This window comes from Theropithecus gelada, chromosome 5 (assembly GCF_003255815.1).
Source record: "Theropithecus gelada isolate Dixy chromosome 5, Tgel_1.0, whole genome shotgun sequence".
In the NCBI taxonomy this organism is placed as follows: domain Eukaryota; kingdom Metazoa; phylum Chordata; class Mammalia; order Primates; family Cercopithecidae; genus Theropithecus; species Theropithecus gelada.
In genome coordinates, this window is record NC_037672.1 from 102,796,779 (window position 1) to 102,816,005 (window position 19,227).

Consider the following 19,227-nt stretch of genomic DNA (forward strand, 5'->3'; position numbering starts at 1 on the left):
GGTAACCAGTTGATTAAGACTAGATCAATAAGAAAATGAATTTGTTTAAGTCTGTACAAAACTTCTCCAAAACATCGATGGCATGCCTTTTGAGGCAATGGTAGGGAACAATGTATTTTTTAGAAGGAGCAGGTTTTAGGGATATAGTACAGTACATAATTGTCAAAATGCCTGTGTTTCAAGGATTCCTGGTACAGAGTTTTTAAATAAAATGCTAGGTATGTCATGTTTGTTTCACATTAGTATTTTAGAAACCCCTGGGGATATGACAATTTAGTTGACTCTAATATGGTTAATTTCTACCTTTTGATAGCTTTGTGGGGTTTTGTTTGTTTGTTTTCTGTTTTGCTATTCTTGATTTTAGGGCTGAAGATATGAGACAGTGTATCCAACAATAAAGAATTATGCATTGATTAATTAAGATCATCTTGGTGAATTAGATGTTTATTATATAACTCAACTTTAAGACTTTGTTCAGATCTCACTATCTTAATGAGATTTACTCTCACTATATAGTATTTAATAGGGCAGCCACTCCCCAATACTCTTGATTCCCCATTAGTTGCCCTATTATTTCTTTGTTTTTCCCTTAGCACTCAACATTTTCTTACCACACCACATAATTTACTTTCTTATTGTGTTTATTGTTGTTCTCCTCATTAGAATATCAGGTCAAAGAAGACAGGAATATTTGTCTCTTTTGTTCAGTGGTGTATTACTGGTGACTACTAGAGTGCCTGACACATAGAATATGTTCAATAAATATTTGTTGCGTGAAAGAATGGATACCTTGACAGATTATTTTTATAACTCTACCAGTGTCATTATATAACTACATTGAATGATTATGAAACCTCCTAGAAATTACATAAAATTCATATATATTGTTACAACCCATTTGTTGGCCTTATGTAATGGTTCTATTGGAAAAATCATACCTCAGTATATAAAAATGAAAGTATTTTTTTTCTACAGTTGCCCCTCAAAAATACTATTATAGTCTCCTTCACCCCTTCAGCCTCTGGTGTCTTCTTGACCAGATAACATAATTTTTACAGCACCTTTTGGTTATTAGAACAATTTTATTTTAGTCTTCGAAACTCAGTCCTATTCATTTTAAAACTCCCAACTCAAGCCTGAGTCAGTGTTCTTCTTCTCCCAGCACAAACTTAAACACTGACTCCAACCCTTGGAGTTGAGAGTAGGGGAGCCTCCCTCCTGATACCTCCCCTCCCTCTCTACCTTGAACACCAGTGTCTCGGAGATTGGGCAGGACTGAGGAAGGATGAAAAGGAGCTCAGGGCTCCTTAAGCTCCTAAACAAGACTGCAGGACTTTGGATGTTGCTGTTTTTCTGCCAGGCATTGACTGACTATTGGACACCCTCTATGAGGCAGGCATCCAAATACTGCCTCTCTCTTGACACACATGGAGGGTTCTTTAGAGAGGCCTACAAGGGCTCTCACTGCACAGTACCCTGATATGAGAGATCTGCCCCTATCTCTTCTATCACTGTAGCTACTTTAGCTTTGTCTGCTGAGTCTACCCCACAGTCTCTTTCTGCTGGGGCTTCCTTGACCCGGACAGATTCTTAGAGCATGACCAAGCCTAAACAGTTTCTGCAATTTTTGTAACTACACTTTTATTTAATTGACGGTTTCAAGCATTGGATAATGTAAATGTATCCTAGACAGTGTTCCAGTAAGGACAACCAGCTCACAGTTATCCATTCTAAAATGGGACTCAACCGAAGTGGAAAAAATCTAGATTTTTAAAATAATTTATGAGAAACAAATAATATTTGTGACAAGTTACACTTCTAATTATGTTTCTCTTTTTAAATAATAATAATAATTATTATTATTATTTCCTTCAGTACACACTAGTTTGGTGAGACTTGGAGAAAGGCCAGGAATAAGCCAAATTCAAGAAACAATTCCAGGATTAACAGATACGTGGATAATAGAGAACTGACAAAAGATCATGCCCATTTTACCAATGAGAAACTGGTTGGCTAACTTGGGTTGCAAACTGAAAGCAAATTTATACTAAACTGGCAGGTGTCTCCAGTTCTTAAATGCAGATCTCTATCTCTGAGCTAATCTGCCTCTAATCTTCAGTGGCATTCCTCTGAATTTTTCTCCCTCAAATAATCTATATGTTATTAAATTTTGTTTATACTGCCATTTTAAGAAACACATTTTAAAACTTTAAATATGGGAATTAGAGAGTCCCTACTGAGGATTATGAAAAACCTGACAAAGCCTCCTGTGCACATGATTTAGATTAGGAGCAGTGCACACGCTGTATGTGTATGTGCAGCTACTTGTCCAATTAACACCTTTTCAGAAATGGAGAAACTTTCTGTGAGGACTTTAACATATTTGTGTGTTCAGCAGTCCTTTTTCAAGAGATGTGAAGTACATCTTCACAGATTTTTTAATATTAAAATAGAAAGTTCCTACAAAATGAGAAATAGAAAAGTTAGCTTTGCCTTAAAAATATTAATTCACCTTATATTCTCCATACTTAATCCATATAGTAAACACATTATATTCCAGGTCTAACATGTAGCTTGGATACATTAATTTTGCTGTTGAAAAATACGTGTTTTGGATTATGTTTTTAAAATTTTAGCTTTAATATTTAAATATTAAATAATGTTAATATTAATGAAGAATAGTTTCTAATTTTGTAAGAAATGCCCTATAAAAAAACACTTTCTTTACCTCAAGAGTGAGACTTGGCAACCATCCCAATATTACATAGTAATTTTAAAAGTCAAACTAAATGGAGAGAACTTAATAGATACAGAAGATAAGAATTTAAACCAACATTTTGCTTGGGATTTTAGAACACTATCCAGAGGGAAATTTAGTAGATGATAATGAAGTCCATTGCATTGCACACATCTTGAAATAAGTGTATAATTGACACAAGCTATATCCCATGTTGATAGGAAGAATCCAAAATAGTTTTAGAGAATAGTGCCATCTGTGCAGGAGGTGTGGCCATATACATCATCTTTACTTAGTGTTTTCCATGTCAATAAACATTTAATTCCTAACACCCTAAATCACTAATAGAGTTAAAGCCTGTCAGTGGAAGTCACAGGGAGATATACAGTGATTCCCATAAGTTTGATCCTGAAACACAGTGCCTTTAGCAGATATAGTTCCCATAAGTAAGCAGTCTGAAGTATTTACCCTCAGTAATCTGAATATATAAATAAACAGGATTCACGATGCTAGAGTAATGTATATATACATGTAGTATTAGGACATGCAAAACTTTTTTATAGAAAAAAATAATTTACTACCTTATAGTATGGCAACTATACAAATCTATAAATTGACTCTTTTGTCTCCTTGAAAAAAAGCTGACAAAATTTAAATGATGTGTATTTTTTCTCTTAGAGCAATAAAAGATATATCCCCACCTAGAAAATCAGTAAACCAAAAAATAAAACAAAAGCAAAATCAAGCCCTCTTCACAAATTTGAGCGTATCTACAGCTTTATGTGGTGAGAGATACAGCTACCATTCTTGAGTAATCCGAAGAGTCAAATGGTATGGAGCAAATTACAATCCTAAATGCATATTGGTGAAATGAGATGCTGATCCATTTGCACACTAATGTGCTATTTTTAAGTCATGCATCACAGCATCTTCAAAGAGGCCTGTCATAATTATGATGGATTAGACTGCAGAGTCAGTCCTAGATGCAGTAATTGTTTCACAGATGCTGCCGATGCAACTTGAATTTATAATAAATTATTTTCAGAGAGGCGGGAGAAGGAACAAAATCAAAGGAAAACTGCTGTGGCTAAAACCTGTTTTGGTCTTAGGAAACCAGAATGTTAGCTAGTAGTCAAAAGGCCAGTATTTTCTGTTGAGATAAACATGCTTCATTAATACATGCCTCTGACATAGAAGATAAAGGTTAACATAATTGACATCTCAGCCAGTCTTTCTCTCTCTCTCTCTCTCTCTCTCTGTCTTGTAGCTTATAAAGATTTATTCTGGGGCATTAGCTGAAATTATTGAGTGGCCATATAATTGTTGCATGTTTCTATTTATGTTAAATTGCCTGGTTATAATTTGACTTTTAGAATTTCTGAAAAAAAAAGGTGGCATTTATAGTAAATAGAAATACTCTTTTTCGTTCCTTGGAAGTCCATGCATTGCAAAGAACATTAGATTATTGGAATAAAAGGATAGACATACATAATATGACTAGTGGGATCTTTATTATGACATTTTAAAATTGTGATTTAATTAATCATTTAGGCAAATGATAATTTCTAAAACTGCCGTTTTAGACTTAAAAAAATACCAAAGTTCTTACAACTTTAGCATTATATTTTGTTCATTCTTAAAGTTTAATTCACTTTGTTGCCTTTTTGGTAAACCTATGAAGAAATCTCATGCTGCACCATATAGTCGAAAATCGTGTGTGTCTCTCTCTCTCTGTGTGTGTGTGTGTGTGTGTGTGTAGTTTGAATAATGAGCTATATGTTGTATTTTGATAAGCAAAGATAAGTTTATAGTGAAGCATATAAACATGTCATGTATTTCCTAGGTTAAGGGTTCAATAATCAGAAGAGCTTCCACAACTCATTTGTTGTCTTAATAGTTTTTAAAAAATTGCACTGTATTGAGTTTTTTATGTGGTGTTCTCTGTACCTGATGACTACTGATACACATTTCTACTTAGGTCACTGGTTCTCCTCCCTCAGTAATGTTGTAGGTAGCTTTGATGAACATTTGTTGTCAGCCTTTTACCTTTGACTTAGTGTTTTTCTCTCATACTACAGCAAGAAGAAATGAAGTTAAATTTTACAAGAGTGACTTGGGTGGCTGATATGCCCACATAGACAGGGACAAGTGCTCCACTCTTCCCCTCTCCTGTATTCCCATGGCACTTCAGTAGTCTCATTGCCTCAGCATAACCACAGTTCAGGGCAGTAGAGGATGTATGCATCTTTGAGTTAGCTCCATGCCATAGCAACTGCACTGAGTGAGGATTCAGCTCAGTGCAACAGGACTGAAAAACTAAATGAACTAATGTGTCTTCAGCTCCAGTTCTCTCAGTGACACTACCTGGGGAGATTTATAAATCATCGTCAAATATTCTAGAGAAAAATCATCAGCAGTCCAGCATTGCAAAGATAATCTGGGAATGTGGCAAAGAAGGGATCAGAATAACTCTGTGGCAGCTTCAAATTCCATGTCCTAAAAGTTTACATTTTCTTTTTTATTCTATCCCAAACCACATAAGGAAGTGATTTGTTGGCAAAATACATGCAGAATGCCCTTAATCATCTTAATAATTACAGACCTACAGATACGTAACCAAAATACTTTGTTTTTTTAAAAAAAGCTTAAATTGTTGGCTAAATGTGAATTTAATAACAAAACTTACTCCCTGAATTATGCACTTTTCTTAGTATTATGTGGTGGGAAGAGCTTCAGAGAGCTTCCAGAGTGCTTAGGCCTACCCCCTGTGGGAGCCTCTGTTTTGATGCTTCACCATGGGCAGATTCCTCAGTTTTCACATCTTTAAAATGAGAAAATGGTACTAGATCCTTGCTGCTACTCTGAAATGTTTATACATTGTTAAGATCATTGTTACATATTATTACTCATATTTGAGTGTCAGTTTAGAATGTCTTAGCCTTGTGATATGGTTTGGATGTTGGCTCCTCTAAATCTCCTGTTGAAATATAATCCCCAGTGTTGGAGGTGGGGCCTGGTGGGAGGTGTTTGGGTTATTGGGGCAGATCCCTCATGCCAGGGTGCTGTCCTCCTGATAGTGAGTTCTCAGGAGATCTGGTTAAGGGTGCGTGGCATGTCCCCCTCCCTGTCTCCTTCCCTCCCTCTCTTCTTCCCTCCCTCTTCTTCTCTCTTCCTCTCTCTCTTGCGCCCACTCCCTCCATGTTAGATGCCTGCTCCCCTTTTGCTTTCTGCCATGATTGTAAGCTTTGTAAGGCCTCACGCAAAGCAGATGCCAGTGCTATGCCTCCTATACAGCCTGCAGAACCATTAGCCAATTAAACCTATTTTCTTATAAATTACCCAGACAGCTATTTCTTTATAGCAGCTCAAGGACAGCCTAACATACCTTTCAAAAGGTTAAAATGCTATTTAGTCATTCTAGAAGCAAGAGCTTCTAGAATTTGTCCAGTAGAATTCTGGAAATAAAGATACCAAAATAATATGGCATGTATTTGATCTCAGGGAAATTTCATTTGTATTTTCAAAAGGAAGAAAAAAGAGTAATATAATTTATTAATATTTTGGTAGCTCTGACAGTGCTTAGAACCAGTTCTCAAGAGCACATTGTGAAATTTTCAGGAATTGCATGAGCTGTAGGTTGATAACATGATACCAGCTATATCCCATAAGAGCATCTCTTAAGGAATATGTTAAAAGCTATATTCATTCTTAAATTTTAACTAAGTGCAATGAGTGAAGTATTGACATCATGAAAATCATCCCAGGGTAAACAATTAGTCACTCCATGTTTTCCCAAAGGTTCTTCTGTCTCTGTTCTTGTATATAAACTTCATAACCAGTTTAACAACCCAAAAAAAGGCCTTAATTTTGATTGGCCAGCATCCTCTTAGGAAAGGCATTGTCCTCTTGTCAAGTTGCTTCTCATTCTAAAATAAAAATTGTTTCCATCTAGGGAATGATTTTTATAGGTAGAATCTTATTTGGCATGGACTATTTTGCATACAGTGAATTACAATGTATAGACCTTCAATAACTGGCTTTAAAAAGTGTTTGAATATTTCGTTGCACAATAGTACAGTATCTTGATTAACATTATATACCATATTAATTTTATGTTCTCTGGTGTAGGAAAAAATAGAAGGATGTTTAATTTCAACTAAAAACAAAATCATGGTAATTCAAAATATTTCCGATGAGTCATTTATAAGAGCAGATATGAATTAAAATTATATTTTTGTTCTTAGTCTCTGAGAAGCAAAAATCACACAAATAATCTCTATAGCAAAAATTTATATTTATCTGAAAAACAGTTTAACTTTGAAAAAGTTTTCTTTGCAATCATTTAAATTTGTAAAAAAAAATCATTACACTTTCACTGAATAGCAGGTGAATAGCAGGTAAATATCTACAAAAATTCATCTCTGAAGATTTTATCTTATGCAAAAATTATTGACTTTATGTAGGCTTTTTATGCAAGCTTGAAAACACTGTGTAAATGACCCCATAAAAACTACAGCATGAAAGCTTTTTCAGTATTTCTACAATGAGCAAAATGCATAGGTCTCATTTCCTTCTTTTTTATTAAACAAAGTAATACTTTATCAACATCAGTATGCAAGCACTAAGAGCTTGAAAGAGTACTGTGCAAGTGGGTTACTGGATCATAATATTCCAGGGTATGTATATAAAAAGTGTGATTTACCACATATTAAAGTAAAAGAAAATATTGCCTTTTTCTCCTTCTAAAATGGCAGTTTATTAGTTTAAATTTCCTGAAATAAGATTTAAAGACCAATAACAAATTTTCCTCATTCTAACATATAACTTTCCTGCCCTTCCTGTGAAAAAGTTAACCATTAAACTTTTCGCACAAATGGTTGTATAATGAAAGGACTTGCTGTCACAGACAAAATAGTTCTGTATAATGTTTAAAAATGGCCATTGTGTTTAAAACTCCATATTGAAATACATTTCATTTTAAGTCACCTTCATTTCTTAGTAGCTATTATTATACGTATCAAAGGATTTGCTCTTGATACTTTAAAGAATGTCCAAAATTATGTGGAATGGATCATGATAAAAGGTAATATATTAAATGCTTAACATATTTTTTACCTTAGAAAGTAGAAAAACATGTATTATGTATAGATCCTACAAATTTTATATAATTTATCATAAATGTACACATGTATATACATGTAAATACCTTTTGATTGCTCTATATATGAATTGGTTTTACAGTTACCAAAAGAAAAGTGCCTTTTTTTTGTAGTATCTGAACAGCTAATTGACTTTGTCTCTACAGGATTTATTTAGATTTATTTCTATGCTCCTTAATTTTTGAAAAGTGGTGGTGTCCTGATTTTGGAGAGGCCTCTCATATCAAAGACTACAGATCAGTTTTCATGATTTTAAAACCTCAAGTTTCTTTATTAGGTCTTATTGATGATTAAGAGCCATTGTCTCACTCAAATTTTCTTCTTGTTCAATAGAAACATAATGTAAGCCACATGGAATTTTGCATTTTCTAGTACTCACATTAAAACAAGTGAAAAATAAACAAACTGATGATACATTTGATTTAGCCCAATATATTTAAAATAGTTCAACATGTCTTAAATATTTCTTGAGTATTTTTATGTTTTTTTCACACTAAATCTTTGAAATCCAAACTAAATGTTTACACAGATACCACATCTCAATTTGAACTAGACACATTTTAAGGGCTCAACAGCTATATGTGACTAGTCACTGTGCTGGATGATGTATATCTAGACCATCTCTTAACGTATGGGAGGAAATAAATCTAGCAGAAACAAAGACATCACTTTGTTTGTCCAATATGAGTTACAACTTTACTTTTTTGAGACAGTCTCGCTCTGTTGCCAGGCTGTAGTGCGGTGGCAGAATCTCGGCTTACTGCAACCTCCACCTCCCGGGTTCAAAAGATTCTCCTGCCTCAGCCTCCCGAATAACTGAGACTACTGGCACACGTACCACGCCCAGCTAATTTTTGTATTTTTAGTAGAGGTGGGGTTTCACCACATTGGCCAGGATGGTCTCGATCTCTTGACCTCATGATCCGCCCACCTCAGGCTCCCAAAGTGCTGGGGCTACAGGCTTGAAACCTATTTAAAAAAAAAAAAAAAAAGGAATAGTTAAAAGTAATCCCCTTCCCAGTGCTTTTTTCCAGCTGCCGCATTCTTTTTCCTGAAGGCAAATTATTATGGCCAGTTATATATTCTCCAGAGATGATTTTTTTTTACAAAGGTATAGGTTGTAGCATTCTTATATAAACTGTTGTGTGGCTTCCTTTATTCCATTTAATTACTTAGAGATACTTCCATCTGAAAATATAGAGATACTAATTTTAATAGCTGCATGGTATTGGGTGGCTGTGCCATAAATTATTTAACATAACCTTTATTGATGTAGGTTGTTTCTAACCTTTTATTATTGCAAAAGATTGTGCCTACATCATTTAATGTATATATGAGCATATTTTTCCGATTTTTTTTTTTTTTTTTTTTTTTTTTTTGAGACAGTGTCTCACTCTATAACCCAGGCTGGAATGCAGCATCACAGTCTCAGCTCACTGCAATGTCCACCTCCCGGGTGGACATATAGGACTTCCTCAGCCACCCAAGTAACTGGGATTACAGGTGCCTACCACCATGCCCTGCTAATTTTTGTATCTTTTTAGTAGAGACAGTGTTTCACCATGTTGGCCAGGTTGGTCTCGAACTCCTGGCCTCAGGTGATCCACCTGCCTCAGCCTCCCAAAGTGCTGGGATTATAGGCATGAGCTACCACACCTGGCCTGTCAGATAAATTCTTAAAAGGGTCAAGTAAAGCGTTTCTGAAATTTTATAGATATTGCCACATTGTCATCCTACATATCTGTGGCGGTTTTGACTCTCAAAAGCCATGTGAGAGAGTATCTGTTTTCCCACATGCTTGCCAAACATAATGTAGTACTAAACTTATTTATCTTCACTAATTTGAGAAGAGAAAAACTGTATCTTGTTGCAGTTTTAATTTGCATTTCTTTTTATGAGCAATAGTAGGACATCTTCTTAAATACTTAAAAGAGCCATTCACATTTCATTTTCTATGAACTGTCCATGTCCCTTGTCCATTTTTTTAGTAGGTGGTTATTCATCTATTTGTAGGAGTCCTATATGTTAAGAAAAGTTTTATACAACTTTTAACTCTTTTTACATGTTTATTTTGACATACATAAATTTTAGCAAACTTTCCCGTCTTTTATGACTTCTAGATTTTGTTTCACAAAAAAAGAACTTACCCAGTCATTAGACTTTTTTTAAGTTTTCTCAGATTGTTTTTAAATTTTGGGGGAGTTTTATTTCCTGAATTCATATATTAAATTCATCTAGAATTTATCTTAGTATAAAGTATAAGGGAATGATCCCACTTTATCATTTTTTTAGGAGATTACCCAGTTGTTCTAATATCAAGTATGTCTTTGAAATCCCATCTCCTTATCTTGTAGCATATTTCTGTGGTTTGGGTCTATTTTTGAACATTCTATTTTATTCCATTGATCGTGTTAATATTATTTATGTGCAAACATAAGCTGTTTTAAGTATAGTAGCTGTGTTGCTTTTAAATATCTTTTAATTTGGCTACTAGGCCCCATACAATTCTTCTTCAGAGTATTCCTGGGTACCCAATTTATTTTTCCACATGAACTTTGGAGTCAACTTCCTTAATTCCTCAAAATATTGTGCAAGTACTTTTAGTAAGAGTATTTTAAGTGAATAATTTGACAGCTATCTAAGAACATATTATAGCTTTTCACTTGTTTTGTTTTTGTACTTATATATTACTTAGTATAGTTTTAAAGTTGTATTAAAATAGGTTTTCCACATTTTAAAAACTTATTCCTAGTGTATTAATTTCTTCTATTATAAGTACAGTATTTTATTCCAGTAAAACTTCTGACTGGTTGTTGCTCTTATAAATCAAGGCCATGAATTTTTCTTCAGCTACTTTACTGAATTCTCAAAAACCGTAACCATTTTTTACTTGATTCTCTAGGTTGACCTGTATATAATCTTCTTATCTGTAAATAATAACTTTAGTGTTGCTTTTCAACATTTATATTCTTATTTCTTCTATTTCATTTTTCTTGTTTATCAAGCAGTAGCTGTTTTAATAGTTATTTTTTGCCCAAAGAGAAAAGTCTTTTTTTTTTCTACTTATGTTTTTAAAATAAATGTAATGAGAAAGACTGTGGGAAAATAAAGCAGATACCTTATACAATGGATTAATTTTTTTGGTGCCATTTCTTCTGGCTTTCTGTATTATTGGGACTCTGAAATCTTCATTAGTACTACTCTCAAAAATGTTCGAATGAATGAAATCAGATTCAGGGGTACAGGTGCAGGTTACACAGGTGAATTGCATGTCTTGGGGGTTTGGTGTACAGACTATTTTGTCACCCAGGTAATAAGTGTAGTACTTGATAGGTAGTTTTTTGATCCTCTCCCTTCTCTCATCCTCAAGGTATCCCTGGTGTCTGTTGTTCCCCCTCTTTGTGTCCATGTGTTCTTGCTGTTTAGCTGCCACTTAAGAGAACATGGGGTATTTTTCTGTTCCTTTGTTAGTTTCCTTAGGATAATGGCCTCCAGGTCCATCCATGTTGCTGCACAGAACATGATCTTGTATTTTTTTTATGGCTGTGTAGTATTCCATGCTGTGTATGTAACACTTTCTTTATCTGGTCTGCTACTTATGGACATTTAAGTTGATTCCATGTCTTTGCTATCGTTAATAGTGCTGTGGTGAACATATGCATGCAATGTGCCTTTATGGTAGAATGATTTATATCCCTTTGGGTAATATACCAAATAATGGGATTGCTCAGTCAAATGGCAATTCTAAGTCCTCTGAGGAATTACCGCACTGCTTTCCACAATGGCTGAACTAGTTTACATTCCCACAAGCAATAAGTGGATAAGTGTTCCCTTTTCTCTGCAGGAATGATTAATTCTTTTAGAGAGTCAAAGACAGAATCCTAGGGAAGATGATAGCTGAGGCAGGTTTAGAGTTCTATATAGAGTCATTGGGTAAATAAGGGGATTAAGAAGGCATTCTAGGCAGACAGAAAACCAAAGGCATGAAACTCTGAAACAGCTTACTATGTTTGGATATTTATAAGCCGTTGTTACTGTTGGAGTATAAACTGTAAGAGAGAGTAGGAAGACAGAAAAAACAGCCTGTATGCGGGGGGAAGAAATCATTTAAATTAAACCGAAATTCTCAAAAGATTTGGGCAGCTAGCCCCTGTAGAGGAAAACATAGAATCACCTAGAAAGAGTTTTTCATAAACTACACTTTTCATCACCCCTATTCTGTCACCTGGAATATTGATAACACTGAAGGGAGTGTGCCTTATCTGTCAGGTGTATTTGGATGAAATAGTTTGAGAACCATGCAGGCAAGTTGAAGCCAGTGTGTTAAAGAGAATATGACATCAGATTTGCATTTTAGAACATTCCTTCTGATAACAAATTAAAGGGAACCTTAAAGGGCTGGAGGGGAAGGGCAGACGGGGCTAGGGGAGGAGAACCCTTTTAAAAAGCTACTGCAGGTGGGGTGCAGTGGCTCACGCCTGTAATCCCAGCACTTTGGGAGACCAAGGCGGGCAGATCACCTGAGGTCAGGAGTTCAAGACCACCCTGGCCAACATGGTGAAACCCCGTCTCTACTAAAAATACAAAAATTAGCTGGGCATGGTGGCAAGCACCTGTAATCTCAGCTACTTGGGAGGCTGAGGCAGGAGAATCGCTTGAACCTGGGAGGCGGAGGTTGCAGTGAGCCAAGATCATGCCACTGCACTTCAGCCTGTGTGGCAGAGTAAGACTCCGTCTCAAAAAAAAAAAAAAAAACAAAACAAAAACTGCAGTAGATCAGGAGGCACAGTGATAAAGAGAAGATCTGAGCTATGAAGTAGCAGTCAAGATGATTAAAGGAATATATAGGAAGTAGAGTTGATAGAACTTAGCAAGTGATTAGATAAATGAAGTGCTAGAGAAAAGAAAAGTTGGTATGTTTCAATTATTTTTAGCATTTTGGCAAAAAGTTATTTGGGAATGAAATTGATGCTAACAACTAAGAATATGAACTTCCCACATTAGCTGGTAATTTTGATCACCCTTGTTCTCCATGACCATAAATATTTGAGAGTTGCTGGGTAGACAAGAATGGTTATTTCCTGAGTAGCTGTCAGTTGTCACTATGAAACATGAAAATAAATATCAGTTTGCTATGTCTAGGTATTCTAATATTTATGCACAATTATTCCTTAAGATATATTAGTATTTATATATATATATTTATATAAACACATTTTAATTTTTGTTTCCATGCTCTTTAGAATTCAACTAGAGGGCAGCCTTGTGGATGGCCCCGAAGCAAGCCTGATGGAACAGGATAGAACCAACCATGTTGAGGGCAACAGACTAAGTCCATTCCTGATACCATCACCTCCCATTTGCCAGACAGAACCTCTGGCTACAAAGCTCCAGAATGGAAGCCCAGTGCCTGAGAGAACTCATCCAGAAGTAAATGGAGACACCAAGTGGCAGTCTTTCAAAAGTTATTATGGAATACCCCATATGAAGGGAAGCCAGAATAGTCGTGTGAGTCCTGACTTTATACAAGAAAGTAGAGGGTATTCCAAGTGTTTGCAAAATGGAGGAATAAAACGCACAGTTAGTGAACCTTCTCTCTCTGGGCTCCTTCAGATCAAGAAATTGAAACAAGACCAAAAGGCTAATGGAGAAAGATGTAACTTCGGGGTAAGCCAAGAAAGAAATCCAGGTGAAAGCAGTCAACCAAATGTCTCCAATTTGAGTGATAAGAAAGAATCTGTGAGCTCTGTAGCCCAAGAAAATGCGGTTAAAGATTTCACCAGTTTTTCAACACATAACTGCAGTGGGCCTGAAAATCCAGAACTTCAGATTCTGAATGAGCAGGAGGGGAAAAGTGCTAATTACCATGACAAGAACATTGTATTACTTAAAAACAAGGCAGTGCTAATGCCTAATGGTGCTACAGTTTCTGCCTCTTCCATGGAACACACACATGGTGAACTCCTGGAAAAAACACTGTCTCAATATTATCCAGATTGTGTTTCCATTGCGGTGCAGAAAACCACATCTCACATAAATGCCATTAACAGTCAGGCTACTAATGAGTTGTCCTGTGAGATCACTCACCCATCGCATACCTCAGGGCAGATCAACTCCGCACAGACCTCTAACTCTGAGCTGCCTCCAAAGCCAGCTGCAGTGGTGACTGAGGCCTGTGATGCTGATGATGCTGATAATGCCAGTAAACCAGCTGCAATGCTCGATACCTGTCCCTTTCAGAAACCAGAACAACTACAACAACAAAAATCAGTTTTTGAGATATGCCCATCTCCTGCAGAAAATAACATCCAAGGAACCACAAAGCTAGCGTCTGGTGAAGAATTCTGTTCAGGTTCCAGCAGCAATTTGCAAGCTCCTGGTGGCAGCTCTGAACGGTATTTAAAGCAAAATGAAATGAATGGTGCTTATTTCAAGCAAAGCTCAGTGTTCACTAAAGATTCCTTTTCTGCCACTACCACACCACCACCACCACCATCACAACTGCTTCTTTCTCCCCCTCCTCCTCTTTCACAGGTTCCTCAGCTTCCTTCAGAAGGAAAAAGCACTCTGAATGGTGGAGTTTTAGAAGAACACCACCACTACCCCAACCAAAGTAACACAACACTTTTAAGGGAAGTGAAAACAGAGGGTAAACCTGAGGCACCACCTTCCCAGAGTCCTAATCCATCTACACATGTATGCAGCCCTTCTCCGATGCTTTCTGAAAGGCCTCAGAATAATTGTGTGAACAGGAATGACATACAGACTGCAGGGACAATGACTGTTCCATTGTGTTCTGAGAAAACAAGACCAATGTCAGAACACCTCAAGCATAACACACCAATTTTTGGTAGCATTGGACAACTACAGGACAACTGCCAGCAGTTGATGAGAAACAAAGAGCAAGAGATTCTGAAGGGTCGAGACAAGGAACAAACACAAGATCTTGTGCCCCCAACACAGCACTATCTGAAACCAGGATGGATTGAATTGAAGGCCCCTCATTTTCACCAAGCAGAATCCCATCTAAAACGTAATGAGGCATCACTGCCATCAGTTCTTCAGTATCAATCCAATCTCTCCAATCAAATGACCTCCAAACAATACACTGGAAATTCCAACATGCCTGGGGGGCTCCCAAGGCAAGCTTACACCCAGAAAACAACACAGCTGGAGCACAAGTCACAAATGTACCAAGTTGAAATGAATCAAGGGCAGTCCCACGGTGCAGTGGACCAACATCTCCAGTTCCAAAAACCCTCACACCAGGTGCACTTCTCCAAAACAAACTATTTACCCAAAGCTTATGTGCAGTCCCTGTGTGGCACTAGATTTCATTTTCAACAAAGAGCAGATTCCCAAACTGAAAAACTTATGTCCCCAGTGTTGAAACAGCACTTGAATCAACAGGCTTCAGAGACTGAGCCATTTTCAAACTCACACCTTTTGCAACATAAGCCTCATAAACAGGCAGCACAAACACAACCATCCCAGAATTCACATCTCCCTCAAAACCAGCAACAGCAGCAAAAATTACAAATGAAGAATAAAGAAGAAATACTCCAGACTTTTCCTCACCCCCAAAGCAACAATGATCAGCAAAGAGAAGGATCATTCTTTGGCCAGATTAAAGTGGAAGAATGTTTTCATGGTGAAAATCAGTATTCAAAATCAAGTGAGTTCCAGACCCATAATGTCCAAATGAGACTGGAGGAAGTACAGAATATGAATAGTAGAAATTCCCCTTATAGTCAGACCATAAAATCAAGTGCATGCAAAATACAGGTTTCTTGTTCAAACAATACACACTTAGTTTCAGAGAATAAAGAACAGACTACACATCCTGAACTTTTTGCAGGAAACAAGACCCAAAATTTGCATCACATGCAATATTTTCCAAATAATGTGATCCCAAAGCAAGATCTTCTTCACAGGTGCTTTCAAGAACAGGAGCAGAAGTCACAACAAGCTTCAGTTCTACAGGGATATAAAAGTAGAAACCAAGATATGTCTGGTCAACAAGCTGCGCAACTTGCTCAGCAAAGGTACTTGATACATAACCAAGCAAATGTTTTTCCTGTGCCTGACCAGGGAGGAAGTCACACTCAGACCCCTCCCCAGAAGGACATTCAAAAGCATGCTGCTCTAAGGTGGCATCTCTTACACAAGCAAGAACAGCAGCAAACACAGCAACCCCAAAGTGAGTCTTGCCATAGTCAGATGCACAGGCCAATTAAGGTGGAACCTGGATCCAAGCCACATGCCTGTATGCACACAGCACCACCAGAAAACAAAACATGGAAAAAGGTAACTAAGCAAGAGAATCCACCTCCAAGCTGTGATAATGTGCAGCAAAAGAGCATCATTGAGACCATGGAGCAACATCTGAAGCAGTTTCAGGCCAAGTCATTATTTGACCATAAGACTCTTACTCTCAAATCACAGAAGCAAGTAAAAGTTGAAATGTCAGGGCCAGTCACAGTTTTGACTAGACAAACCACTGCTGCAGAACTTGATAGCCACACCCCAGCTTTAGAGCAGCAAGCAACTTCTTCAGAAAAGACACCAACCAAAAGAACAGCTGGTTCTGTTCTCAATAATTTTATAGAGTCACCTTCCAAATTACTAGATACTCCTATAAAAAATTTATTGGATACACCTGTCAAGACTCAATATGATTTCCCATCATGCAGATGTGTAGGTAAGTGCCAGAAATGTACTGAGACACATGGTGTTTATCCAGAATTAGCAAATTTATCTTCAGATATGGGATTTTCCTTCTTTTTTTAAATCTTGAATCTGGCAGCAATTTGTAAAGGCTCATAAAAATCCGAAGCTTACATTTTTTGTCAAGTTACTGATGCTTGTGTCTTGTGAAAGAGAATTTCACTTACATGCAGTTTTTCCAAAAGAATTAAATAATCGTGCATGTTTGTTTTTCCTTCTATTCAGACCCTCTAAAATTTGGATGTATCTGTTTTAGATCAGTTCATCTATTTAGCTCTTTGTATATTATCTCCTGGAGAGACAGCTAGGCAGAAAAAATAATCTATTAAAATGAAAAAATACCATATGCAGTCTAATGTGGGAACTTTAAGTATTTTTTAATTCAAGGTAAAATATATTAGTTTCACAAGATTTCTGGTTAATAGGGAAATTACTATCTTCAGTCTTCATGAGTTGGAGGAAATTATAATGCTGACACTCTTAGTGCTCCTAAAGTTGCCTTTTCTCCGTTTATACATTTGGAATGTTGTGATTTATATTCATTTTGATTCCAGTTTCTCTAAAATTTCATCTTTTTGATTAAAAAATATGATACAGGCATACCTCAGAGATATTGTGGGTTTGGCTCCATACCACAATAAAGTGAATATTACAATAAAGCAAGTTGTAAGGACTCTTTGGTTTCTCACTGTATATAAAAGTTATTTATATATTACACTGTAATATACTAAGTGTGCAATAGCATTGTGTGTAAAAAATATATACTTTAATTTAAAAAATAATTTATTGTTAAAAAATGCCAACAATCATCTGGGCCTTTAGTGAGTGCTAATCTTTTTGCTGGTGGAAGGTCTTGCTTCAATATTGATCGTTGTGGACTGATCATGGTGGTAGTTGCTGAAGGTTGCTGGGACAGCTGTGGTGTGTGGCAATCTCTTAAAATAAGACAACAATGAAATGCCATATCAATTGAGTTTTCCATTCACAAAAGATTTCTTGTAGCATGCAGTGCTGTTTGATAGCATTTTGCCTGCAGCAGGATTTCTTTGAAAATTGGACTCAGTCCTCTCAAATTGTGCTGCTGCTTTATCAACTAAGTTTTTATAATATTCTAAATCCTTTGTGGTCATTTCAGAAGAGTTTACAGCATCTTCACTGGCACTATATTCCATCTCAGACATTCTTTGTTCACCCATAAGTAGCAACTTCTTATCCTTTCAAGTTTTTTCATGACATTGCAGTAACTCAGCCACATCTTCAGGCTCTACTTCTAATTCTGGTTCTCTTGCTACATCTCCCTCATCTGCAGTGACCGCCTCCATTGAAGTCTTGAACTCCTCAAAGTAATCCATGAGGGTTGGAATCAACTTCTAAACTCCTGTTAATGTAGATATATTGACCCCCTCCCATGAATTATGAATGTTCTTAATAACTTCTAAAATGGTGATACCTTTCCAGAAGGCTTTCAATGTACTTTGCCCCAGTCCATCAGAAGACTATCTTGACAGCTGTAGACTAACAATATATTTCTTAAATGATAAGACTTGAAAGTCAAAAATACTCCTTAATCCATAGGCTGCAGAAAGAATGTTGTATTAACAGGCATGAAAACAGCATTGATCTCCTTGTGCATCTCCATCAGAGCTCTTGGGTGACTAGGTGCCTTGAGCAGTAATATTTTGAAAGGAGGTTTTTGTTTTTGTTTTTTTAGCAGTAAGTCTCAACACTGGACTTAAAATATTCAGTAAACTATGTTGTAAACAGATGTGTTATCGTCCAGACTTCTTTGTTCCATTACTTTACATAAGCAGAGTAGACTTAGCATAATTCTAAAGGGCCTTGGAATTTTGAGAATGGTAAATGAGTATGGGCTTCAACTTAAAATCATCAGCTGTATTAGCCTGTAACAAGAGAGTCAGCCTGTCCTTTGAAGCAAGGCATTGACTTCTATCTATGAATGTCTTAGATGGCATCTTCTTTCAATAGTAGGCTGTTTGGTAGAGCCACCTTCATCAGTGATCTTAGACAGATCTTCTGCATAACTTGCTGCAGCTTCTACTTCAGCACTTGCTGCCTCACTGTGTCCTTTTATGTTATAGAGATAGCTGCTTTTCTTAAACTTCATAAACCAACTTCTGCTAGCTTCCAACTTTTCTTCTGCAGCTTCCTCATTCTCTTCATAGAACCGAAAGGAGTCAGGGCCTTGCTTTGACTTAAGGAAGGTTGTGGCTAGCGTGATCTTCTATCCAGACCACTACAGCGCTCTCCATATCAGCAATAAAGCTGTTTTGCTTTCCTACCTTTCATGTGTTCACTGGGGTAATTTCCTTCAAGAACGTTTCCTTTACATTCACAACTTGGCTAACTGGCATGCAAGGCCTAGCTTTCAGCCTGTCTTGGCTTTTGACATGCCTTCCTCACTAGCTCAATCATATCCAGCTTTTGATTTAAAGTGACAGACATACAACTCTTCCTTTCACTGAAACACTTAGAGGCCACTGTAGGGTTATTAATTGGCCTAATTTCACTATTGTTGTGTTTTAGGGAATAGAGAGGCCCAGGAAGAAGGAGAGAGCCAGGGGAATGGCCGGTTGATAGAGCAGG

The 19,227-nt window shown here is 36.7% G+C and overlaps 1 protein-coding gene across 2 annotated transcripts in view; it reads left to right on the forward strand.

Moving 5' to 3' along the window:
* TET2 (tet methylcytosine dioxygenase 2) overlaps positions 1-19,227 on the forward strand; it is a 132,260-nt gene that overhangs the window by 73,161 nt on the left and 39,872 nt on the right. For both annotated transcript variants that reach the window (XM_025386546.1, XM_025386547.1), the window contains exon 3: positions 13,140-16,597. In XM_025386546.1, coding sequence (XP_025242331.1) covers positions 13,140-16,597 — 3,458 coding nt within the window. The remainder of the gene's footprint in view (positions 1-13,139; positions 16,598-19,227) is intronic.